Source organism: Littorina saxatilis, linkage group LG12 (assembly GCF_037325665.1).
Source record: "Littorina saxatilis isolate snail1 linkage group LG12, US_GU_Lsax_2.0, whole genome shotgun sequence".
Classification (NCBI taxonomy): Eukaryota; Metazoa; Mollusca; class Gastropoda; order Littorinimorpha; family Littorinidae; genus Littorina; species Littorina saxatilis.
The window spans coordinates 83,434,308-83,461,132 of record NC_090256.1 but is presented as its reverse complement, the minus strand read 5'-3'; the positions used below and the strand labels follow the sequence as shown (position 1 = coordinate 83,461,132).

Below are 26,825 nucleotides of genomic sequence, written 5' to 3'. Positions count from 1 at the left end.
AGGCCCCCCCCCCCAAAAAAAAAAAAAAATAAAGAAAAAAAAAAGTTCACTACAAGCAAACCCGGAAGTCCTCGTAAAATGTTGGGCTCCCCCCATCCTCCTCCCCCCCCCCCCCCCCTCACATATGTAACTTCAGCAGGACCGACGACGCACTGCAGATTATCCCAGCCCGCTCGTCTGTGCCGCTGAAACTGCGCAGGTACATTCTGCCCATAATTGCTCTCAGTCTCGCGCCTCCCCTTCAATGTGTGTGTTGTCCTGTTGAAATTTTAATCTTTCTATATTCGCACGCACTAGTGCACAGCACACCATGCAGTGCACGGATAGTGTACTTCACCACACCCAACAAATCTCTCGCCCGTTTTCCCCGTTTCACTGGCACACCGGACTATCGCAGTTTTCCCCAACAGCTGTTTACGGTAAACCACGTTCTGTGGCCACAGCTCGGCAAGATATTTATTATTATGGCTCAAGCGGTTTGTTCGCTGTGCAACGTGTGTCCGTGTGGGCCGCTATTGTTGTAGTCACAGTCGCTTGTAAAGTGTAGTCTCTCTTGGATTCTCTCAACTTTACAGCTTTTTGCATTGTGTTCCAAATTACTTCTTATTTTTGTTAATTCGGACTGTTTCAGCTTCCATCCCCCTGCATTAGGAGGCTGGACTTGTTTTGTTTGTTCATTGTTCTGTGGTATGTGGAGCTTCCGCGAAGATCAACTACGGCCTTTTGCTTTTGACAGTGAGTAGACTTATTGTAGTCACATAGTCACTACTCAGTCAGATACGCTCGGATTCCCTCAAATTACTGCTTTCTGCGTGACGGAGTTGTAACTTTATTATTGTCTCCAGTTCTTTTGTCTGTGCGTGTGAAGAGGCTACCAACATACTTCGGCCTGTGTTTTAGCCAGCGAGTCAGTAAGGACAATTACTTCTTTTGACTGCAGTGTCAACGTATTGTATCTCTGAAGTGACAGTCGCGGCCTCATATATTATTATGCGTATCTAGCATTGTCTCAGCTTTGTGGCTTCCATTCGTTTTGAATGTGCATGTGGAGTTATTCACAACGCTTGTATCAGTTTTGACAGTGAGTAAACCACAGATATACCAGTTAATGTCTCAGTGGGGGTACATCGACTAACTTTTTTTGGACTTTTAACAACTTGTTGTTAGCTATCACAGTCGCTTCTTGTTATCACGGATTCTCTCGAATTATCCAAATTCCTGCTTTACGGGTTTTTAACTTTATCTTCTATTCATTCATTTCTGAGTGTGGAGATATAGGCTAAGTGTCAGTGAAGCCATTCACTGTAGCTCGGTTACCTTTTCAGGCTAAGATATAAGTTTAGGAGAACGGCAAAATAATCTATCACCAGAACATTGGCATGGACTGCCTCCTCCCTGATGGTGTCCACCTCAACCATAGGCGAAATGAACTGTTCAAAGAAAACTTGGAGCAGCAACTCACAAACATTGTCGAAAATTAGACGTTAGAAGTGCCTAGTATACGGATTGGCGGAACACCTATTACATAGCTGTTAGTGGCGGGAGATAAGCATGGTAAAGGGGGACACTGCATTCTGCTGTATTTTGGTAGATTGTTACCGGACTTACGCAGGGTCCACAGGTGAGCCCAAGCGAACCACGGGATGTGGCAAGCGAACCACGGGATGTGGCAAGCGAACCACGGGATGTGGCAAGCGTAACCACGGGATGGGATATCCCGTGGCCGGTTCGGGACCCTGCTCCCTCCAGATATGAGGCCTGGGGCTGGTAGCAAAGCCCCGCAAAACAGCAGCATGGGTGCCGGAAAGCAAGCACATGGTAATGGTTTCACACCCCGACCATGCTGACTCAGGGGGCAAATGAAGGTTTGCAGTGGATCTCAGACCCGTTGTTGCCAGTTAAACCAGGCCCAGCTTTTGGAGGGATGGAATTTCACAATAAAGCAGTTACCCCCCCCTTAACCATGCTTATCTTCCGCCAATCCGTGCCCATTTTATGCCAAAACCTTTACCTATGTTGATTTATCAGTCCAGTAAAAATGAACTTGACTGATCATAAGACTTGTGTTTCATTGATTATCCCCCTTTAGCATGATGGGGGATATTTGTGTTGCATGGTTGTTAGTCTTGTCATAAATAAGTGTCACTAGCTCGGTAACCTTTACAGGCTAACTAACTACAGTCGCTTTTCAGAGTCCTTCATATTGTGGATTCTCTCTCCTACCTTGCCGCTTCCGGGTTTGCGAGGTTGTATCTTTCAGTATTCAATATTCTGTGCATGTTGGCTGGTTGTTTTCTGTGCAGGGTGAATATTTCAAGTTCAGGTGAATTATATTTGCAGATTGACAAAGGTGTCATTTTGGAAAGAATTAATTCATAAAAAAAATGGCGAGCGCAACTATGATGGCCTGATGGAGAAGACGTTGGCCTCCCAAGCGGAAGGTCGTGGGTTCGAATCCCGACCGCGCCTGGGTGGGTTGAGGGTGGAGCTTCCCAGGTCAACTCATGTGCTAGTACCTTCGTCATCCTGAACTCAGGTCAAAAATGAGTTACTTCCCTTCGGGTCTCATTCTATCCCTGGCAGGATGCCTTGGTTTTCCTTGTCTGGAGAGGAAATCGATTTTTTTAACATATTTAGATCTTTTCGTAATGTGTTATGGATATAAGCAGATTCGCGATCGTCGATAATGATTTTTCATGGTGTTGTGTAATTTTTAAATTACAAAGGAATTGATATGAAAGACAGTTTCAAGCGAGCTATCTTTTGCGGATGTATATACTGTGCAAACAACTCTAAAGTGTCACGTGATAATCAACTTTTGCTTGGGTGCGCGCCGGTGCAGACGATTTTTTCTGTAACCAGTTGAGAGTGATGCAACCATATATCACGGTCTCCTTCCGACAGCAGTCTCAAAATTTCGACTTGTTTTGACCTCAGAACGATGTCTTTATCATAACTGTGAAGAACAGAACGGAGATCACTGTCGAAGTCGGCCAATCTGCAATCATTTTCGTCTCGCGAACACTGATCTCAAATTTAGATCGGTGCTCGCGAAAAACATACAGGAGATAACTCTGTATTCTTGTTTTCATAGATTCACGCAATAATTTAGCATGCTGTCAGAGACAAACTGGCGATAGCCGTGGAGCGATGATTATCAGAATGGTGCCTTCGTGTGTAAACGCAAGCACAAGACCATGTGCACACGAAAAAGCTCCTGTAATCCATGTGAGAGTTCAGTGGGTTTTAGAAACACGAAAATACCAAGCACGCATCCCCGAAAATGGCGTATGGCTGCCTAAATGGTGGGGTAAAAACAGTCATACATGTAAAAACCTCGGGAGTTCCAACCCATGAACGCAAAAGAAGAGAAACATTCATGAGAAAAAAAGTTCCCACACTGCACAGAGCGCTCCGTGGTTGTTAAATTCTTTTTTTTTTTAATATGTGTCCTCGCGGAGGGATGCTCGAATTCTGTTAAAAGAGTTAGATCTCGCCAGATCTGCGGCGGTAAAATGATGGTGTACGCGAGAATGGTGGTATCTTTTACTGTCAGGAGAGCGTGTCAGTAATATGCCAAAAGATTATGCTTTTGTGAAAAGCAATACTGACGGCTGACTAATGTTTTAGTTGAACTTCCTGCGAACGTTATTACCCTGATGAGAATTATACGCTTGGCAGCCAGGCAGTGGGTGATGAAGTCTGGTTGATTGTCATACATTTGTATGGAGGATTTAGTCCCAAAATAGGACATTTACTCAACTGGCGACAGAATAGTTATGCAGAAATTATAATCCAAAAAAGTTATTCCCCCCGTGCAACAAATCATCTAGTGTGCACAACTTGATATGAAAGCACCTATGCTATTGTTTTATGAAACGCGCTTCTGTCCATTTACAATGTAATGTGTGATTAATTTACAATCCTGTACTGGTACACTTAATGTCACAGTGCTATCTCACTTTGTCCAATGGCGTTATAGACATATATGCCTAGTTTCTGCAGCAGGTGTTCCTTTGTGCGTTTTTTGTGTGTGTGCATCACGCTGATATAAAAAGTTAACACAGTTTGCATTTTTCGTACTTGTGTAAGGCGAATATATATCATCGTTAAATGTTGAACTTTTTTTGTAAATCTAAAGTAAAAAAAACAAACAAACGATAACAGTATTTAATTTGTTGGGAGACCTCACATTTTTGTAACATGAAGAAGCGAAAGAGACGAAAATGCTCGAAAAACTTTCATCTCTTGAATCTGTCATTAATTTGACTTCTTTTCTTGGGTCTATAGCCCAATATTCATTGGGCGAAGTCGGCTTCGCGAAGTCTACTTTATGAAGCTCGTTGCACGAAGCTTTAGCACTGGATTTTCGGTACAGAAAAATACTTCGCGAAGTCTTCGTAACGTCAACTTCGGGAAGTCTTTGCGAATTCAACTTCGGGCTCAATTCAGGACAGCTCTAACGCGCTTTCACTGAGCGCTTCTACAACCCAGCACCGAATTCAAACTATAGCAGGTAGGCCTACATGTGTCAGAAACTCAGTCACAAAGCGGAGTGATTTAGTGTAGAACGAAGCACTGAGGCCCGCATGAATATATCAGTGTTATCACTCCTTTTGTTCCTCTTGACAGCGGCCAAGCTACTCAAGTACATGCCGATAACTTTACTGCACGTGGTCAACTGGGTCAGGAAGCGGCACTGGAGGGTTGTTATTGTCGCTAGATTACGGTGAATGGTTAAACGATACTCTGTTTACACGACGATTTACACAATGGTTTACACGACGATTTACACAATGGTTTACACGACGATTTACACAATGGCTTACTCGACGATTTACAAAATGGTTTACACGACGATTTACACAATGGTTTACAGGACGATTTACGCAATGGTTTACAGGACGATTTACACAATGGTTTACAGGACGATTTACACAATGGTTTACAGGACGATTTACACAATGGTTTGCACGACGATTTACAAGATGATTTACATGCTGCACACGTGTTAAAACTAACGCGTTCTGTTCAAAAATGTTTATTTAAATCCACAAACAGGGAATACAGATTTATTGTTTTCACCATTACTGAGACGTTTTGTGCACGGAACAGCAGGTGCAGCTAGGTTCTCGTTACTGGCTCGCGTTAAAATGATTACACTCGTAAAATGATACGTTTTTGTTGGAAACATCGGCAGTCTCGTTGTTTAAATGCCAAGTGCTGATTGGTTTTTGAAACACTGTACAAAAGGCGTCAAATGGATTCAATGACGCGCGAACCTTGTGAATTTAATGTTGAGGGGTGTCTGTGTTGTAGGCCCTGCTGTACAGACACTACATGTAGAATCAATCTGTGTATTGAATATTGTTGTTGAATGGATGGCCTTTCCCGTCATATAACTGGTATTACATAATCGGCCTCAGCATCAAGATCTGCACTCAAACGCTTCTGTCTAGTTTTTTTCAATGACGTGTAGTATAGAATTGACAGCGATCGCAGACGCCATTATCCAAAGCAGTATTTAACAAGAAGAACAAGCACAAGCATTTATTTCGCCATATAGCATAACAGCCATTGTTATTTGTCCTGGTGTGGAAACACTCATACATCCATACACTCCTTGCACATACGAAACAAATCGAAAAATCTATTAAACAAATAACAGTACAAGTATGAACCCTGGCTCTTACTGGAACCAGTGAGTCTTTTACGCTGATTAGTCAAAGCAAGTCTGAAACAAATTGATTGAACCATACAGGGTGCCCCCACCTCCTCTTAACAAATACCATAGACACGAATGCTAATGACTTCTACATTTTTTTTAGTTACAATAACTTCAGACGATGAAGGGTCAGCTGCAGCTTACACGATTTTGTGGCCGAGTTCATTCACTATGTAGAAGAACCTTTCACATTGTTTTGTGTGTGTGCAGAGAAAGCACAAACAAATAACGTTCAAAGTATGAGTGTATAGATCTTTAAAATGGTGTGACAATGAGTACCATATATCATTCAAACTTTATGCCAGAACACCTGTGTTTATTGTGGTTTTGATGTTCCAGGTGTCGACGGACGTAAATTAGGAAACAAGCACAGCGTCAGTCAACCTACGCATGTTGAAGGAGACACCAGGGAAGAGAGATAATATGAGACGAATCAAGTCCTTGGATGGCAGACAACTTGCAGGCAACAAAACACAGCAACAGTGAATCTTCAGTCCTGAGTGGCATATTGTGAACTGTATTTACCTTTTATCACGACAAATGCAATGGGCAGCGATGCTTTAGAATTCTTTCGTTTTGGCTTGGACGGTAACTCAGTGACAGCGTGAAAAGAAAGGACTCTTGAGTCACTCGTGAAACTCGACCGTCGTCATCACCAGTGACGTCATCACTAAAGCGAAACCGACACAAACAACAATGTCGTCAACAACTTCATTAATACAAAGACAATAAACAACCATCGATTTGGAGAAGAAAAAACACACGCAACTGCAACAAACAATCCATCCCAAAACAGCACATCTTCACCACAAGGAGAGAAACGATATCAACCAAACCGAGGAACGTGATTGTGAACCATTTTCAACTCAAAGCTGCGATAGAATCATTGTAACAAAGAACTTCATGCTTAGCCCAGCGTTCATGTCATCTCCGTTTTGAAATATTTGTCGCCGTCTTCCACAACAACTGTGAGCCATGGCAATGAACCGCATGACACGCGGGAACCTTCAGTTCATCCTGGGCCTAGTGCTGGGAATCACCGCGTCATTCATGCTGACGTCATACCGGCAAATGACGCAATCTAGCGTGATGGTACACCTAGACTCACGAGAGCATAAATCGAACCAAGACCTGCAGAGGGTGCTGCTACCGGACGCGCATGACCTGGACGAGCACGCGTTCCACGAGATGATGGAAAAGAATCAAGACATCCCATTGGTCGGCGGAGGCGAGGCTAAGGCTGTCAAGTTTGAGGATGAGCACGCGCATCATGGTAAGTGATGATGACTTACTTTCTTTCTTTATTTGGTGTTTAACGTCGTGTTCAACCACGAAGGTTATAATTATCGCGACGGGGAAAGGGGGGAGATGGGATTTCTTACATACTGCTTGACTAAAATCTTTACAAAAATTGACTTTATTCTATACAAGAAACACTTAACAAGGGTAAAAGGAGAAACAGAATCCGTTAGTCGCCTCTTACGACATGCTGGGGAGCATCGGGTAAATTCTTCCCCCTAACCCGCGGGGGGTAGTGATCGATGATGACGATGGTGGTAATCTTGATGATGATGATGATGATGATGATGATGATGATGATGATGATGATGATGATGAGTGTGATCGTAGTTTTGATGATAATGCTGAGGAGGAGGAGAAGTAAAGGAGGAAGAAGAAGAGGAGGAGGAGGAGGACGTCTACGACGACAATATGATAAACCAGATCAGTTGGATGATGATAACGACGACGAATTCTCCTTGTTTAATAAGGAAAGTTAAAAATAACCGGACGTATTTAAGTGAATTCGATTTTGGTATTGTCCTTTACCATTGAACGTACACTAACATGCACGCTTTTGTAGTCTCGGCTAGCCGCTTAAATATAATATGAGTTGTTGTCGGACTCTGACTCCACACGGCTCAAAGAAGGGAAATCCAATGTTCAATCGATACATAGCAATTTACACCGTCCACTCGCTAACTGCATAATTATGAACTCAACGTTTCATAAGGAATAATTACATGCCTGGTAAAAACGTGTATGGTTATTTAAAGACAAACGAAAGCGATTAAAATAAACCGCGACTTCTCTTCCTGACCCTCTACCCCAAAATCAAACCTCTAACGTCAAAAACTAAATAAATTCAAGAAGACGTCATATTAATGCGAACTATATGGCGTCATGTAAACATTCTGTCGCCTCTCCTGCATATGTCTCGCAGAAACTGAACAAGATTTTCGAGAACGAAGATTGTCTCGGTGAATTCTGCATAATTATCAGCAGGAGACAATTACTCATTAGGTCACCGCTAGGCTGTGCGTGTACCGGTGTCGGATGTCATTAAATGGTTATGTTTTGCTGTTGTAGGAACATTTTCAACCTGTCTTCACCAGGGGCGGATCACATCATTTTTAAGGGGGGGGGGGGGGGGGGGTTCCACATTTCTTTTAGAGACAATTCCGAATTCGACGACGCAAAGCCATTTAGTTGAGGGCGCGAAGCGTTTAAACCTCATAGGGGGGTTCGGGGGCATGCCCCCCTGAAAATGTTGATAAAAACAAGGAAAATGGAGCAATCTGAGCCAAGAAACTTCCCCTAATACACCTTTCAAAAAGTAAATTTAAGAAGCCAAATATGGATCAAAACAAGGACAATTGACCGATCTGGTACAACCTGAGCCAACAAATTACCCAACTACGTTCCAAAACTGTCATCTAGAAGACAAAGGCCGGCTCATAGGGGGTCCGGGGGCATGCCCCCCCTCCCCCCGAAAAATTATGATAAAAAGCAAGGAAAATGGAGCAATCTGGTGCAATCTGAGCATCAGTTTTTCTTTATTTTCATTCTTTTTGTTTTTTTGTCTTTTTGTATTTTAGGCTGGGTCCGGAAACCCCGGAAGGCCCCCCCTGGATCCGCCCCTGTCCACCCAGTTATTAAAATCTGTGAACGTTAACAAAACAAAGGAAAGCACTGTTTGTACGTCATCACCCCCACCCTCATCACCGAGGGAGGGAGAGACACAGGGATAATAATTCAGGTTGATGAATTTCAATGCCGGTGGGGTAATGTGGCAATACATATTCGATTTAATCAATTGTTGAGAAGACGGCATGCCCCCGGCCGCTAAATAACCCTGTAAATAAAATCAGATAGATTTACACCCAAAGTGGTGATAAAAGGCGGTGTAGATAAAGACACACCCAGTGACTGTCTCAACACAGACGGACCTATGGACAGACGGACGGGCAGGCAGGCAGGCAGACAGGTAGACACGTATGCAGACTTACAAACAGACAGAAACACATTCACATACTCACACAGACCCATGGACACAGCAGACACTGTCACACATACGAAGAGAGAGAGAGAGAGAGAGAGAGAGAGAGAGAGAGAGAGAGAGAGAGAGAGAGAGAGAGAGAGAGAGACACACACACACACACACACACATACACACACACACACACACACATACACACACACACACACGTACACAAACAGACAGACACACACACACACACACATAGGCACACATACACGCACGCACGCACACACGGACGCACGCACACACACACACACACACACGCACGCACACACGCACGCATGCCAGCACGCACGCACGCCAGCACGGACGCACGCCAGTACGCGCGCATTTACAAATCTAGACAAGGATCCTACATAACTGATTACACTTTTACAGTCACAATAAATCGCATGCAAATGGCCCCTGCTGCTGTAGGATCAGTTCAATTACTCCCGCCCCCGATCCCTTGTGTAGAATTAATGTTGGTTTCACTTCTGTCTGTATCGATTAATGGTGATTCGAGCAAGAAGCTGCAGCCAGTGTAGTCAAGCCTGCATGAATAAGAAAAAAAAGCCAGGTAATTCGCCTTCGTTAGAACGAGACAGAACTGCATATTACTTTCTGTTTGTCTGGCTGAGTGAACCAGGGCGCGCGCTTGTGTGTGTGTGTGTGTGTGTGTGTGTGTGTGTGTGTCACTGTGTGTGTGCGTGCGTGCGTGCGTGCGTGCGTGCGCGTGTGTGTGTGGGTGCGTGTGTGTGTGTGTGTGTGTGTGTGTGTGTGTGTGTGTTAAATAGAGATTACTACAGTGACTTGCTGTGCCGTACCAGATTTACACGAGTTGCTCTCTTAAAGATTGAATGGCGAGCAAAAGCGAGCTTTCCAATAATTGATAAAGCAACGAGTGTAAATCTAGAACGACACAGCAAGCCATGTAGTATTCTTTTTAAACTACATACTGTACTTGCGTGCCATCCGCTCCAAATATACCGGAGTCGACGCGTCCAAATTGAAGACGCTTCTTATGGAACCTCGTTCCGAGTCCTCAAAAGCCTCGTGCAATCTTTGACGTCAAAGCAAAGAGACGTCACTCTGGAAACTATAGCTTGATGTATTAGTGCTAAAATTTCTTCCACGGGAAACAGCAAGCGCAAAAGTGTTCCCAGAATGACGTTTGTCTCGGCGACTTAGGCATCATGAGCAGTGGAAAAGCAGGTCCCTGCCAGACTAGTTTGACAAGACCCCATTTACATGTTATAACCACGTGTGAATTGAACGATATTGTTATCTCATGAGTGGTCTCTTTCACGTTAGTAAGATAATTAGTTTTTCACATATATCTGGTTTTAACACTTTTGTTCGGGGGTTTACATTTTTTTTTACACAGGATTGTCTCAGATCTGCAAACCTGTCGTCCAAACGTACGAAATGGGCGTTTAAAAGGAATTTCACTGACAAAAATCAATCAATCAATCAATCAATCAATGACGCTTATATCGCGCATATTCCGTGGGTACAGTTCTAGGCGCTCTGCAGTGATGTCGTGTGAGATGAAATTTTATACGGCCAGTAATTGCAGCCATTTCGGCGCATATTTACCTTTCACGGCCTATTATTCCAAGTGACACGGGTATAGGTAGACAATTATTAACTGTGCCTAAGCAATTTTGCCAGGAAAGACCCTTTTGTCAATCGTGGGATCTTTAACGTGCACACCCAATGTAGTGTACACGGGGGGGGGAGTTCGGACACCGAAGAGAGTCTGCACACAAAGTTGACTCTGAAATAAATTTCCGCCGAACCTGGGATCGAACTCGCGCTGACAGCGGCCAACTGAATACAAATCCAGCGCGCTACCAACTGAGCTATATCCCCGACTTAGCTGACAGCGACTTAGCTGACAGTGAGGCCTTACAGAGGAGTGTATAACTAGGCTTTTTGTAAGTAATTATCACGAAGACCTAATTAGCATCTCAGCGGCAAAACATTATTTCTCGAGCAAATCATAGCCGAGTGGTTTGATTGTCTTGCATCGATTCTGAGAGAAACACACAGCGAAATGGAAAGTAGTTGTGAGTTTGTTTGTTTTTTAATAATAAAAGGAGGATCTATCCATGTACGTGAGGGCTAAAATGAGGAAGAGCGGAGGGAGGAGGGGGTTGGAGGGTGGGGGGGGGGGGGAGGAAAATAATTAAAGAGACAAAGATAGTGAGAGATAGAGAGACAGTGAGAGACATATAGAGACAGAGACAGCGACAGAGAGACAATGAGAGAGAGAGAGAGAGAGAGAGAGAGAGAGAGAGAGAGAGAGAGAGAGAGAGAGAGAGAGAGAGAGAGAGAGAGAGACGGACGGACGGACGGACGGACAAGACAGGACAAGACAGACAGAGACAGAGACAGGTAGAGACATATGCAGACAGAGACAGGTAGAGAAAGACAGATGGAGACGGAGACAGGTAGAGACAGATGGAGACAGAGACAGGTAGAGACAGATGGAGACAGAGACAGGTAGAGACAGATGGAGACAGAGACAGGTAGAGACAGATGGAGACAGAGACAGGTAGAGACAGATGGAGACAGAGACAGGAAGAGAAAGACAGATGGAGACAGAGACAGGTAGAGACAGATGGAGACAGAGACAGGTAGAGATAGATGGAGACAGAGACAGGTAGAGAAAGACAGATGGAGACAGAGACAGGTAGAGACAGATGGAGACAGAGACAGGTAGAGAAAGACAGATGGAGACAGAGACAGGTAGAGACAGATGGAGACAGAGACAGGTAGAGACAGATGGAGACAGAGACAGGTAGAGAAAGACAGATGGAGACAGAGACAGGTAGAGAAAGACAGATGGAGACAGAGACAGGTAGAGACAGATGGAGACAGAGACAGGTAGAGAAAGACAGATGGAGACAGAGACAGGTAGAGAAAGACAGATGGAGACAGAGACAGGTAGAGACAGATGGAGACAGAGACAGGTAGAGACAGATGGAGACAGAGACAGGTAGAGACAGATGGAGACAGAGACAGGTAGAGAAAGACAGATGGAGACAGAGACAGGTAGAGAAAGACAGATGGAGACAGAGACAGGTAGAGAAAGACAGATGGAGACAGAGACAGGTAGAGAAAGACAGATGGAGACAGAGACAGGTAGAGAAAGACAGATGGAGACAGAGACAGGTAGAGAAAGACAGATGGAGACAGAGACAGGTATAGACAGATGGAGACAGAGACAGGTAGAGACAGATGGAGACGGAGACAGGTAGAGAAAGATGGAGACAGAGACAGGTAGAGACAGATGGAGACAGGTTGAGAAAGACAGATGGAGACGGAGACAGGTAGAGACAGATGGAGACAGAGACAGGTAGAGACAGATGGAGACAGAGACAGGTAGAGACAGATGGAGACAGAGACAGGTAGAGACAGATGGAGACAGAGACAGGTAGAGACAGATGGAGACAGAGACAGGAAGAGAAAGACAGATGGAGACAGAGACAGGTAGAGAAAGACAGATGGAGACAGAGACAGGTAGAGACAGATGGAGACAGAGACAGGTAGAGAAAGACAGATGGAGACAGAGACAGGTAGAGACAGATGGAGACAGAGACAGGTAGAGACAGATGGAGACAGAGACAGGTAGAGAAAGACAGATGGAGACAGAGACAGGTAGAGAAAGACAGATGGAGACAGAGACAGGTAGAGACAGATGGAGACAGAGACAGGTAGAGAAAGACAGATGGAGACAGAGACAGGTAGAGAAAGACAGATGGAGACAGAGACAGGTAGAGACAGATGGAGACAGAGACAGATAGAGACAGATGGAGACAGAGACAGGTAGAGACAGATGGAGACAGAGACAGGTAGAGAAAGACAGATGGAGACAGAGACAGGTAGAGAAAGACAGATGGAGACAGAGACAGGTAGAGAAAGACAGATGGAGACAGAGACAGGTAGAGAAAGACAGATGGAGACAGAGACAGGTAGAGAAAGACAGATGGAGACAGAGACAGGTAGAGAAAGACAGATGGAGACAGAGACAGGTAGAGACAGATGGAGACAGAGACAGGTAGAGACAGATGGAGACGGAGACAGGTAGAGAAAGATGGAGACAGAGACAGGTAGAGACAGATGGAGACAGGTTGAGAAAGACAGATGGAGACGGAGACAGGTAGAGACAGATGGAGACAGAGACAGGTAGAGACAGATGGAGACAGAGACAGGTAGAGACAGATGGAGACAGAGACAGGTAGAGACAGATGGAGACAGAGACAGGTAGAGACAGATGGAGACAGAGACAGGAAGAGAAAGACAGATGGAGACAGAGACAGGTAGAGAAAGACAGATGGAGACAGAGACAGGTAGAGACAGATGGAGACAGAGACAGGTAGAGACAGATGGAGACAGAGACAGGTAGAGAAAGACAGATGGAGACAGAGACAGGTGGAGACGGAGACAGAGACAGGTAGAGACAGATGGAGACAGGTAGAGAAAGACAGATGGAGACAGAGACAGGTAGAGACAGATGGAGACAGAGACAGGTAGAGAAAGACAGATGGAGACAGAGACAGGTAGAGACAGATGGAGACAGAGACAGGTAGAGACAGACAGATGGAGACAGAGACAGGTAGAGAAAGACAGATGGAGACAGAGACAGGTAGAGAAAGACAGATGGAGACAGAGACAGGTAGAGACAGATGGAGACAGAGACAGGTAGAGAAAGACAGATGGAGACAGAGACAGGTAGAGACAGGTGGAGACAGAGACAGGTAGAGACAGGTGGAGACGGAGACAGAGACAGGTAGAGACAGGTGGAGAAAGACAGATGGAGACAGAGACAGGTAGAGAAAGACAGATGGAGACAGAGACAGGTAGAGAAAGACAGATGGAGACAGAGACAGGTAGAGAAAGACAGATGGAGACAGAGACAGGTAGAGACAGATGGAGACAGAGACAGGTAGAGAAAGATGGAGACAGAGACAGGTAGAGAAAGACAGATGGAGACAGAGACAGGTAGAGAAAGACAGATGGAGACAGAGACAGGTAGAGAAAGACAGATGGAGACAGAGACAGGTAGAGACAGATGGAGACAGAGACAGGTAGAGACAGATGGAGACGGAGACAGGTAGAGACAGATGGAGACAGAGACAGGTAGAGACAGATGGAGACAGAGACAGGTAGAGACAGATGGAGACAGAGACAGGTAGAGAAAGACAGATGGAGACAGAGACAGGTAGAGACAGATGGAGACAGAGACAGGTAGAGACAGATGGAGACAGAGACAGGTAGAGAAAGACAGATGGAGACAGAGACAGGTAGAGACAGATGGAGACAGAGACAGGTAGAGACAGATGGAGACAGAGACAGGTAGAGAAAGACAGATGGAGACAGAGACAGGTAGAGAAAGACAGATGGAGACAGAGACAGGTAGAGAAAGACAGATGGAGACAGAGACAGGTAGAGACAGATGGAGACAGAGACAGGTAGAGAAAGACAGATGGAGACAGAGACAGGTAGAGAAAGACAGATGGAGACAGAGACAGGTAGAGAAAGATGGAGACAGAGACAGGTAGAGAAAGACAGATGGAGACAGAGACAGGTAGAGACAGATGGAGACAGAGACAGGTAGAGACAGATGGAGACAGAGACAGGTAGAGACAGATGGAGACAGAGACAGGTAGAGAAAGACAGATGGAGACGGAGACAGGTAGAGAAAGACAGATGGAGACAGAGACAGGTAGAGAAAGATGGAGACGGAGACAGGTAGAGAAAGGCAGATGGAGACAGAGACAGGTAGAGAAAGATGGAGACGGAGACAGGTAGAGAAAGGCAGATGGAGACAGAGACAGGTAGAGAAAGATGGAGACGGAGACAGGTAGAGAAAGACAGATGGAGACAGAGACAGGTAGAGAAAGATGGAGACGGAGACAGGTAGAGAAAAACAGATGGATGGAGACAGGTAGAGACAAATGGAGACAGAGACAGGTAGAGACAGATGGAGACAGAGACAGGTAGAGACAGATGGAGACGGAGACAGGTAGAGAAAGACAGATGGAGACGGAGACAGGTAGAGAAAGACAGATGGATGGAGACAGGTAGAGACAAATGGAGACAGAGACAGGTAGAGAAAGATGGAGACGGAGACAGGTAGAGACAGATGGAGACGGAGACAGGTAGAGAAAGACAGATGGATGGAGACAGGTAGAGACAGATGGAGACAGAGACAGGTAGAGACAGATGGAGACAGAGACAGGTAGAGAAAGACAGATGGAGACAGAGACAGGTAGAGACAGATGGAGACAGAGACAGGTAGAGACAGACAGATGGAGACAGAGACAGGTAGAGAAAGACAGATGGAGACAGAGACAGGTAGAGAAAGACAGATGGAGACAGAGACAGGTAGAGACAGATGGAGACAGAGACAGGTAGAGACAGATGGAGACAGAGACAGGTAGAGACAGATGGAGACAGAGACAGGTAGAGACAGATGGAGACAGAGACAGGTAGAGACAGATGGAGACAGAGACAGGTAGAGACAGATGGAGACAGAGACAGGTAGAGACAGATGGAGACAGAGACAGGTAGAGAAAGACAGATGGAGACAGAGACAGGTAGAGACAGATGGAGACAGAGACAGGTAGAGACAGATGGAGACAGAGACAGGTAGAGACAGATGGAGACAGAGACAGGTAGAGAAAGATGGAGACAGAGACAGGTAGAGACAGATGGAGACAGAGACAGGTAGAGACAGGTGGAGACAGAGACAGGTAGAGACAGATGGAGACAGAGACAGGTAGAGACAGATGGAGACAGAGACAGGTAGAGAAAGATGGAGACAGAGACAGGTAGAGAAAGATGGAGACAGAGACAGGTAGAGAAAGATGGAGACAGAGACAGGTAGAGACAGATGGAGACAGAGACAGGTAGAGACAGATGGAGACAGAGACAGGTAGAGACAGATGGAGACAGAGACAGGTAGAGACAGACAGATGGAGACAGAGACAGGTAGAGACAGGTGGAGACAGAGACAGGTAGAGACAGATGGAGACAGAGACAGGTAGAGAAAGACAGATGGAGACAGAGACAGGTAGAGACAGGTGGAGACAGAGACAGGTAGAGAAAGACAGATGGAGACAGAGACAGGTAGAGACAGATGGAGACGGAGACAGGTAGAGACAGATGGAGACAGAGACAGGTAGAGACAGATGGAGACAGAGACAGGTAGAGACAGATGGAGACAGAGACAGGAAGAGAAAGACAGATGGAGACAGAGACAGGTAGAGACAGATGGAGACAGAGACAGGTAGAGACAGATGGAGACAGAGACAGGTAGAGACAGATGGAGACAGAGACAGGTAGAGAAAGACAGATGGAGACAGAGACAGATGGAGACAGAGACAGGTAGAGAAAGACAGATGGAGACAGAGACAGGTAGAGACAGATGGAGACAGAGACAGGTAGAGACAGATGGAGACAGAGACAGGTAGAGAAAGACAGATGGAGACAGAGACAGGTAGAGAAAGACAGATGGAGACAGAGACAGGTAGAGACAGATGGAGACAGAGACAGGTAGAGAAAGACAGATGGAGACAGAGACAGGTAGAGAAAGACAGATGGAGACAGAGACAGGTAGAGACAGATGGAGACAGAGACAGGTAGAGACAGATGGAGACAGAGACAGGTAGAGAAAGACAGATGGAGACAGAGACAGGTAGAGACAGACAGATGGAGACAGAGACAGGTGGAGAAAGACAGATGGAGACAGAGACAGGTAGAGACAGATGGAGACAGAGACAGGTAGAGACAGATGGAGACGGAGACAGGTAGAGACAGATGGAGACAGAGACAGGTAGAGAAAGACAGATGGAGACAGAGACAGGTAGAGACAGATGGAGACAGAGACAGGTAGAGAAAGACAGATGGAGACAGAGACAGGTAGAGAAAGACAGATGGAGACAGAGACAGGTATAGACAGATGGAGACAGAGACAGGTAGAGAAAGACAGATGGAGACAGAGACAGGTAGAGACAGATGGAGACAGAGACAGGTAGAGAAAGACAGATGGAGACAGAGACAGGTAGAGACAGATGGAGACAGAGACAGGTAGAGACAGATGGAGACAGAGACAGGTAGAGACAGATGGAGACAGAGACAGGTAGAGACAGATGGAGACAGAGACAGGTAGAGAAAGACAGATGGAGACAGAGACAGGTAGAGACAGATGGAGACAGAGACAGGTAGAGAAAGACAGATGGAGACAGAGACAGGTAGAGACAGATGGAGACAGAGACAGGTAGAGAAAGACAGATGGAGACAGAGACAGGTAGAGACAGATGGAGACAGAGACAGGTAGAGACAGATGGAGACAGAGACAGGTAGAGAAAGACAGATGGAGACAGAGACAGGTAGAGACAGATGGAGACAGAGACAGGTAGAGACAGATGGAGACAGAGACAGGTAGAGAAAGACAGATGGAGACAGAGACAGGTAGAGACAGATGGAGACAGAGACAGGTAGAGACAGATGGAGACAGAGACAGGTAGAGACAGATGGAGACAGAGACAGGTAGAGACAGATGGAGACAGAGACAGGTAGAGAAAGACAGATGGAGACAGAGACAGGTAGAGAAAGACAGATGGAGACAGAGACAGGTAGAGACAGATGGAGACAGAGACAGGTAGAGACAGATGGAGACAGAGACAGGTAGAGACAGATGGAGACAGAGACAGGTAGAGACAGATGGAGACAGAGACAGGTAGAGACAGATGGAGACAGAGACAGGTAGAGAAAGACAGATGGAGACAGAGACAGGTAGAGACAGATGGAGACAGAGACAGGTAGAGACAGATGGAGACAGAGACAGGTAGAGAAAGACAGATGGAGACAGAGACAGGTAGAGACAGATGGAGACAGAGACAGGTAGAGACAGATGGAGACAGAGACAGGTAGAGAAAGACAGATGGAGACAGAGACAGGTAGAGAAAGACAGATGGAGACAGAGACAGGTAGAGAAAGACAGATGGAGACAGAGACAGGTAGAGACAGATGGAGACAGAGACAGGTAGAGAAAGACAGATGGAGACAGAGACAGGTAGAGAAAGACAGATGGAGACAGAGACAGGTAGAGAAAGGCAGATGGAGACAGAGACAGGTAGAGACAGATGGAGACAGAGACAGGTAGAGACAGATGGAGACGGAGACAGGTAGAGAAAGACAGATGGAGACGGAGACAGGTAGAGAAAGACAGATGGAGACAGAGACAGGTAGAGAAAGATGGAGACGGAGACAGGTAGAGAAAGGCAGATGGAGACAGAGACAGGTAGAGAAAGATGGAGACGGAGACAGGTAGAGAAAGGCAGATGGAGACAGAGACAGGTAGAGAAAGATGGAGACGGAGACAGGTAGAGAAAGACAGATGGAGACAGAGACAGGTAGAGAAAGATGGAGACGGAGACAGGTAGAGAAAGACAGATGGATGGAGACAGGTAGAGAAAGATGGAGACAGAGACAGGTAGAGAAAGATGGAGACGGAGACAGGTAGAGACAGATGGAGACGGAGACAGGTAGAGAAAGATGGAGACGGAGACAGGTAGAGAAAGACAGATGGATGGAGACATGTAGAGACAAATGGAGACAGAGACAGGTAGAGAAAGATGGAGACGGAGACAGGTAGAGACAGATGGAGACGGAGACAGGTAGAGAAAGACAGATGGATGGAGACAGGTAGAGAAAGATGGAGACAGAGACAGGTAGAGAAAGATGGAGACGGAGACAGGTAGAGAAAGACAGATGGATGGAGACAGGTAGAGAAAGATGGAGACAGAGACAGGTAGAGAAAGACAGATGGAGACAGAGACAGGTAGAGAAAGATGGAGACAGAGACAGGTAGAGAAAGACAGATGGAGACAGAGACAGGTAGAGACAGATGGAGACAGAGACAGGTAGAGACAGATGGAGACAGAGACAGGTAGAGACAGATGGAGACAGAGACAGGTAGAGAAAGATGGAGACAGAGACAGGTAGAGAAAGACAGATGGATGGAGACAGGTAGAGAAAGATGGAGACAGAGACAGGTAGAGAAAGATGGAGACAGAGACAGGTAGAGACAGATGGAGACAGAGACAGGTAGAGAAAGATGGAGACAGAGACAGGTAGAGACAGATGGAGACGGAGACAGGTAGAGACAGATGGAGACGGAGACAGGTAGAGACAGATGGAGACAGAGACAGGTAGAGACAGATGGAGACAGAGACAGGTAGAGAAAGATGGAGACAGAGACAGGTAGAGAAAGATGGAGACAGAGACAGGTAGAGAAAGATGGAGACAGAGACAGGTAGAGACAGATGGAGACAGAGACAGGTAGAGAAAGACAGATGGAGACAGAGACAGGTAGAGAAAGATGGAGACAGAGACAGGTAGAGACAGATGGAGACGGAGACAGGTAGAGAAAGACAGATGGAGACAGAGACAGGTAGAGAAAGATGGAGACAGGTAGAGACAAATGGAGACGGAGACAGGTAGAGAAAGACAGATGGAGACAGAGACAGGTAGAGAAAGATGGAGACAGAGACAGGTAGAGAAAGAAAGATGGAGACGGAGACAGGTAGAGAAAGACAGATGGAGACAGAGACAGGTAGAGAAAGACAGATGGAGACAGAGACAGGTAGAGACAGATGGAGACAGAGACAGGTAGAGACAGATGGAGACAGAGACAGGTAGAGAAAGACAGATGGAGACGGAGACAGGTAGAGAAAGACAGATGGAGACAGAGACAGGTAGAGACAGATGGAGACGGAGACAGGTAGAGAAAGATGGAGACAGAGACAGGTAGAGACAGATGGAGACAGAGACAGGTAGAGAAAGACAGATGGAGACAGAGACAGGTAGAGAAAGACAGATGGAGACAGAGACAGGTAGAGACAGATGGAGACAGAGACAGGTAGAGACAGATGGAGACAGAGACAGGTAGAGAAAGACAGATGGAGACGGAGACAGGTAGAGACAGATGGAGACGGAGACAGGTAGAGACAGATGGAGACAGAGACAGGTAGAGAAAGACAGATGGAGACAGAGACAGGAAGAGAAAGACAGATGGAGACAGAGACAGGTAGAGACAGATGGAGACAGAGACAGGTAGAGACAGATGGAGACAGAGTGTTAGGAAACGCTACCGTTGCTGAGCTTTGGTTCAGTTTTGTGTGTTGCATGTAGTTGACTTATTTGTACTTTGTGGGAAAGTACCGATATTATATTTTGTAAACACAATATTTATGCTTGGACGAGAATGCAGGTGAATTTTCTAGTCCTGTCAAAACAAGTTGTTTACCATGCTGTTTTAGTCGTGAGTTCGTGGCGTTCGTTCGGATTAAGTGTGTCGGCGTTTTTGATGTACGTCATAAGAGAATGTCGCTAGTTTAGTCCATGCACGGCTCGTATAATGTAGTTGTATCGTGTTCGGTCTGGAATATTCTCGAGATTGAGTATTTATTATATATGCCAGCGCGATTTGAATGTTAAAAAAGCTTCTATTTGAGTTCTGCTACGTTGTGCAGTTGTATGTATTGAATGCTGAATAAATCCTCGAACTCATTTTGACGAGTTGTTTTCTGTTGCTGCGAAGACGGGCGACGTAGAATAAAAGAACACAACTATACGACATTTGAGAACTTGTGGCAATCTCAAGTGTCGTGTAACAATTGGGGGCCAAGCCGGGATCTACGTTTAACGCCAAGGGTTTTCCAGCAACAAAGACAGTCAAGACAGTCACAGGAGGTAGCCATCAATCGTGGATTCGGTGTGACTGTGGGAAGAGTTTGGTAATCGCCGCAGCTCGGTACGGTGAGCGACGCCGGAGTGTATCGGGATTACAGAGGTTAGCTGCCGTTTGGACGAGACGGACTTCGTCGCGGAGCTAGTGCATTAATACTACGAAATACGACTGGGGTACGTCGTGTACGTATCGTGAGCAGAGTGCGCCGTCACGTTAGACGAGGAGGGTGGCAGCCTGCGTCTACGAAGGTGAACAGCGACGAGAGAAGCATCGGAGGTGCAGTAGAGACTGTGTTCTTTTAGAAGACTACATTCGTCTACGTTCGGGGCTGTGAAAGAATACAGACGAACGCACCGGAAAAGACCAGAATGGCTGAGTTCTGGGGAAAAGGAATTGAACTGGGACTGAAAGGCAAGCAGTTGACGGAGTTCGTCGAGTCCCAGACACGACTCCTGGCGCAGCGTGAAGAAAGACAAGCGCAGCGTGAGCGTGAAGAAAGACAAGCGCAGAGTGAGCGTGAAGAAAGACAAGCGCAGCGTGAAGAAAGACAAGCGCAGCGTGAAGAAAGAGAAAGGCAAATTGAGCTGAAACGATTAGAGCTCCAAATAGAAATGGAGACGAAGCGTTTAGAGCTTCAGACAGAAATGGTCCGTGTTCAAAATGAGCACGAGGCACCACGCCAAAGAGATAACCAGCAGCAAATGTTACACAGGGCACCGAAACTTCCAGCATTCGCTGACGGGAAGGACCAGATCGACTGCTACCTTGCAAGATTCGAGAGGTTCGCTGAGAGTGCTAGATGGCAGCGCGACGACTGGGCGATTCAACTCAGCGCACATTTGACTGGGGCAGCACTTGAGGTCTACACTAGACTCTCAAACGATGACGCCAGAGACTATGATGTACTGAAGGAAGCTCTGTTGCGTTGCTACAACTTCACTGAAAGGGGCTACCGTCAACGCTTCCGCGAATGCCAGCCATTGTCTGGAGAGACACCGAGCCAGTTTGTGGAGCGCCTGTCGTCATACCTGCAGAAGTGGGTGGAGTTATCAGGTGAAGAGCAGTCATACGAGAGTCTGCGGGACTTGATCGTGAAGGAGCAGTTCCTTAATGCCTGCCCGAAGGACCTGGCGACCCGCTTGGAAGAGCAAAAACTGCGGGGTTTGAAGGACATTACTGATGCTGCTGAGCGTTATCTCATTGCTCATGGAAGGACCCTGGGGACGTCAAAGTCATCGAAACCTTTCCAGAAGAGCGGAAACCAGGGAAACCAACCTGCCAAGGGACAAACTGAGTCCGCACCATCATCCAATGAAGGGCAGAACATAACGTGTTTCCTTTGCAATGCCAAGGGTCACCGAGTCGCCAACTGTCCCCAAAAGAAAAATAACGGACATGTCAATGACAAAGCGCAAGAACATCGACGGAGATATTACGACAACAAGAGGCAAACGAGTGGCTCGAACCAACAAGTATGTGCGAGCAGCGTCATACTTCCAAGGGCTGCCGAGCAAGTGGCTACACCATCGCACGTGGAAGAATGTATATCTGATGGCCAGCTTCTACTCGCCAATGGCAGGTCAATCTCTGTCGTCGCCAGCGCAGCTGTGTCAGTGTCGAACATGCCCGTGTCGAAGGGATTTGTTGAGAAGCAGGAAGTGACTGTTCTCAGAGATTCGGGCTGCAATGGAGTCATTGTCAAAGAGGATCTGGTGCCAACAGAGAAGTTCACTGGTGACTTCAAGTGGACGCTCATGGCTGACAGCAAATGCGTGAAGGCACCGGTGGTAAAAATCCAGATCGATACTCCATACTTCACCGGAGAAGTTGAGGCCGTCTGCCTGAAGAAGCCCTTGTACGATCTATTAATTGGGAACATTGGGGGTGCGAGACGTCCTGATGACCCTGATGTCGAATGGAGAATGGGCGCAGCTCAGCCTGCTGTTGAGGAGGAAGACCCACTGCCATTCGCGAATGAAGATATCAGCGAACTGTTACGAGATGACAGAGCAACTGTGCATCGCCGCGACCAGCCGCAGGTTGTAAGCGCTGTGACGACCAGAGCCCAGGCGAAGAAGGACAAAACAACTACGCCACTCAGGGTCACCAACAGTTCTGCAACTGCTGTCGTGGACAGGGATCGGCTTATTCAGCTACAGGAAGCTGATTTGACCTTGACAAAGTACAGGAGTCGTCCTGTCAAGGAGATGACTAAGGGCGAAGGCACTGTGCACTTTGAAGTAAAGGCCAAGATCCTGTACCGAGTGTTCCAGCACCCGAGAGTCAACGGTGGGAAGCCATTACGTCAAGTTCTGGTGCCTCAACCACTTAGGCGCCAGGTGATGGAGGTGGCCCACGACTCTATTATGGGAGGTCACCTGGGTGTCAAGAAGACATCGGACAGAATCCAGGCTGCGTTTTACTGGCCAGGACTGCATGCAGATGTGACTCGATTCTGCCGATCGTGCGATATTTGCCAGAAAACCATACCTCGAGGAAGGGTCCCGAAAGTGCCGTTGCAGAAGATGCCTTTGATCGACCGACCTTTCAAGAGGGTGGCCATTGACCTCATCGGCGAGATCAAACCGCCAAGTGAAGCGGGTCATCGTTGGGTACTGACCCTGGTAGACTATGCAACCAGGTACCCAGAAGCCGTGCCTCTGAAGAAAATTGACACCGAGACTGTTGCCGAGGCACTTGTGGACATTTTCAGCAGAATTGGGGTTCCTGAAGAGATCCTCACAGACCTGGGGACACAGTTTGTCTCTGAATGCATGGAAGAGGTCAACAGGCTGCTGAGCATTCGTCACTTGACTACGACACCTTATCACCCGATGTGCAATGGGCTGGTCGAAAAATTCAATGCGACGCTGAAGTCCACGCTGAAGAAACTATGCAGTGAGCAGCCAAGGCAGTGGCATCGCTACATCAATGCCTTGCTGTTTGCATACAGGGAGGTGCCACAAGAGTCCACTGGATTCTCCCCGTTCGAGCTGATGTACGGGCGGACTGTGAGAGGCCCGATGCAGATACTAAAGGAATTGTGGACGAAAGATGTGGACACACCTGAAGTGAAGAACAGTTACCAGTACGTGTTCGAGTTGCGAGAGAAACTGGAGGAGACTCTCGAGATTGCGAGAGAAAACTTGAGAAAGTCTCAGGATAGTGGAAAGCACTACTACGACCGCAAAGCCGTAAACAGGAAGTTTACACCAGGTAACAAAGTGCTGATACTGCTTCCCACTGATCACAACAAACTACTGATGCAGTGGAAAGGCCCATACGAGGTTGAGGCCGTGGTAGGGATCAACGACTACAAGGTGAATGTCGGCAAGAAGTCCAAGATCTACCACGCTAACCTCCTGAAACTGTATGTGGAGAGACCTCCGGAAGCAGTACAGGTCGCAGCAAGTGTGGAAGAACCAGCCGAACTAGACGAGTTCGACGGTGAGGAACTACTGGAGTTGGGAGACCTCCACAAGAAAGAGGGAGTGGATGACGTCAAGTTAGGACCTGACCTGACAGAAGACCAGCAGAAGGAGCTGCATGATTTTATGGGCGACTTCACCCATAGGTTCTCTGATGTTCCAGGCTCTACGTCCTTGGTCGAACATGAAGTCCACCTCACATCTGACGTTCCTGTTCGCTCAAAACCATACCCTATCCCGTTTCAGGCTCGGGAATCCTTGAAGAAGGACATCGACAACATGTTGAAGATGGGGGTCATCCGTGAGTCATCATCCCCTTACTCATCTCCCGTTGTTGTTGTCAAGAAGAAAGACGGCACAAACAGGGTATGCATTGACTTTAGGAAAGTCAATAAGATCACCGTGTTTGACCCTGAACCAATGCCGACGGCAACTGATCTATTCCGACAGTTAACCGGCAGTAAGATCTTCTCAAAGATCGATCTCAGCAAGGGATATTGGCAAATTCCTGTGCGCGAAGAGGACATACCAAAGACCGCCTTTGCAACTCCAGACGGAACGTATGAGTGCCTGCGGATGCCTTTTGGCATGGTGAACAGTGGTGCTACCCTGAAGAGGGGAATGCGAAAAATCCTCAAAGGAATGAAGAATGTTGTGTACTACTGGGATGATCTGCTAGTCCACACGGAGACCTTTGCGGAGCATCTGGAGACTTTGAGGGAACTGTTTTCCCGCCTGACAAAAGCCAATCTGACCGTGAGACCCAGCAAGTGCATTTTGGGGACCGACAACGTTGACTTCATAGGTCATTCACTAAAAGAAGGTCAAAAGGGGCTTTTGTTGGAAAACGTCACCAAGATCCTCAATGCGCCACGTCCTGAAACCAAGAAGCAGGTGCGATCCTTCCTTGGATTGGCTGGGTACTACAGAGAGTTCATTCCAAACTTCGCCGCCATAACGGCGCCTTTGTCGGACATGACCCGAAAAGGATGCCCCAACCGAATACTCTGGGGACCAGCCCAGGAGAAGGCATACCAGACCGTGCGCGACCTGATGTCACGAGACCCGGTGCTACGCCTTCCTGATACCGCCAAAGAGTTCATCTTGCGTACAGACGCATCGGACGAAGGGATCGGCGCCATGCTGATGCAAGAGCATGGAGGTAAACCGTTTCCGGTTAGCTATGCCAGCAAGAAGCTGTCAGGAGCCGAGAAGAACTACTCGACCATGGAGAAAGAGTGTTTAGCCATCGTGTGGGGAATCAAGAAATTTGAACTCTACCTCCAAGGGGTGAAATTCGTACTTCGGACTGATCACAAACCCCTCACCTACCTGAACTCTGCGAAGTTTGTGAATAATCGTATCATGAGGTGGGTGATGTACTTGCAGAACTTTGATATGCGAGTGGAATCGATCAAAGGTTCAGACAATGTTGGAGCAGATTTTCTCAGCCGAGTATGTGAGTAAAACTGTGTTCATTCTCCAACAGACTAATGTACATACCTGGATTTCAATCTGTTATGTATACATAATATGTGTACAAGTAGCGTTTCAATGATTGAAAGAAATTAGGTAAATTTCTTCTGGTGTTGGGGGTAATGTTAGGAAACGCTACCGTTGCTGAGCTTTGGTTCAGTTTTGTGTGTTGCATGTAGTTGACTTATTTGTACTTTGTGGGAAAGTACCGATATTATATTTTGTAAACACAATATTTATGCTTGGACGAGAATGCAGGTGAATTTTCTAGTCCTGTCAAAACAAGTTGTTTACCATGCTGTTTTAGTCGTGAGTTCGTGGCGTTCGTTCGGATTAAGTGTGTCGGCGCTTTTGATGTACGTCATAAGAGAATGTCGCTAGTTTAGTCCATGCACGGCTCGTATAATGTAGTTGTATCGTGTTCGGTCTGGAATATTCTCGAGATTGAGTATTTATTATATATGCCAGCGCGATTTGAATGTTAAAAAAGCTTCTATTTGAGTTCTGCTACGTTGTGCAGTTGTATGTATTGAATGCTGAATAAATCCTCGAACTCATTTTGACGAGTTGTTTTCTGTTGCTGCGAAGACGGGGGACGTAGAATAAAAGAACACAACTATACGACATTTGAGAACTTGTGGCAATCTCAAGTGTCGTGTAACACAGAGACAGGTAGAGAAAGACAGATGGAGATGGAGACAGGTAGAGACAGATGGAGACGGAGACAGGTAGAGAAAGACAGATGGAGACAGAGACAGGTAGAGACAGATGGAGACAGAGACAGGTAGAGAAAGACAGATGGAGACGGAGACAGGTAGAGACAGATGGAGACAGAGACAGGTAGAGACAGATGGAGACAGAGACAGGTAGAGAAAGACAGATGGAGACGGAGACAGGTAGAGACAGATGGAGACGGAGACAGGTAGAGAAAGACAGATGGAGACAGAGACAGGTAGAGACAGGTGGAGAAAGACAGATGGAGACGGAGACAGGTGGAGAAAGACAGATGGAAATACACAGACTGACATGCAGACAAGGAGACAAAGGCCGAGACAGATTGATGCGCTATTTTCACTCGATAAAACAAGCCACGTTATAAAATCTGTCAACTTATGCAAAAACATTTCGATT

At 46.7% G+C, this 26,825-nt stretch overlaps 1 protein-coding gene across 1 annotated transcript in view; it reads left to right on the top strand.

Moving 5' to 3' along the window:
- Positions 1–267: 267 nt before the first annotated feature.
- The window catches only part of LOC138982974 (glycoprotein-N-acetylgalactosamine 3-beta-galactosyltransferase 1-like), a 76,113-nt gene continuing 49,555 nt past the window's right edge, over positions 268–26,825 (top strand). Inside the window, exons 1-2 of the mRNA XM_070356365.1 lie at positions 268–735; positions 6,065–6,998. Coding sequence (XP_070212466.1) covers positions 6,701–6,998 — 298 coding nt within the window. The 5' untranslated portion in view covers positions 268–735; positions 6,065–6,700. The remainder of the gene's footprint in view (positions 736–6,064; positions 6,999–26,825) is intronic.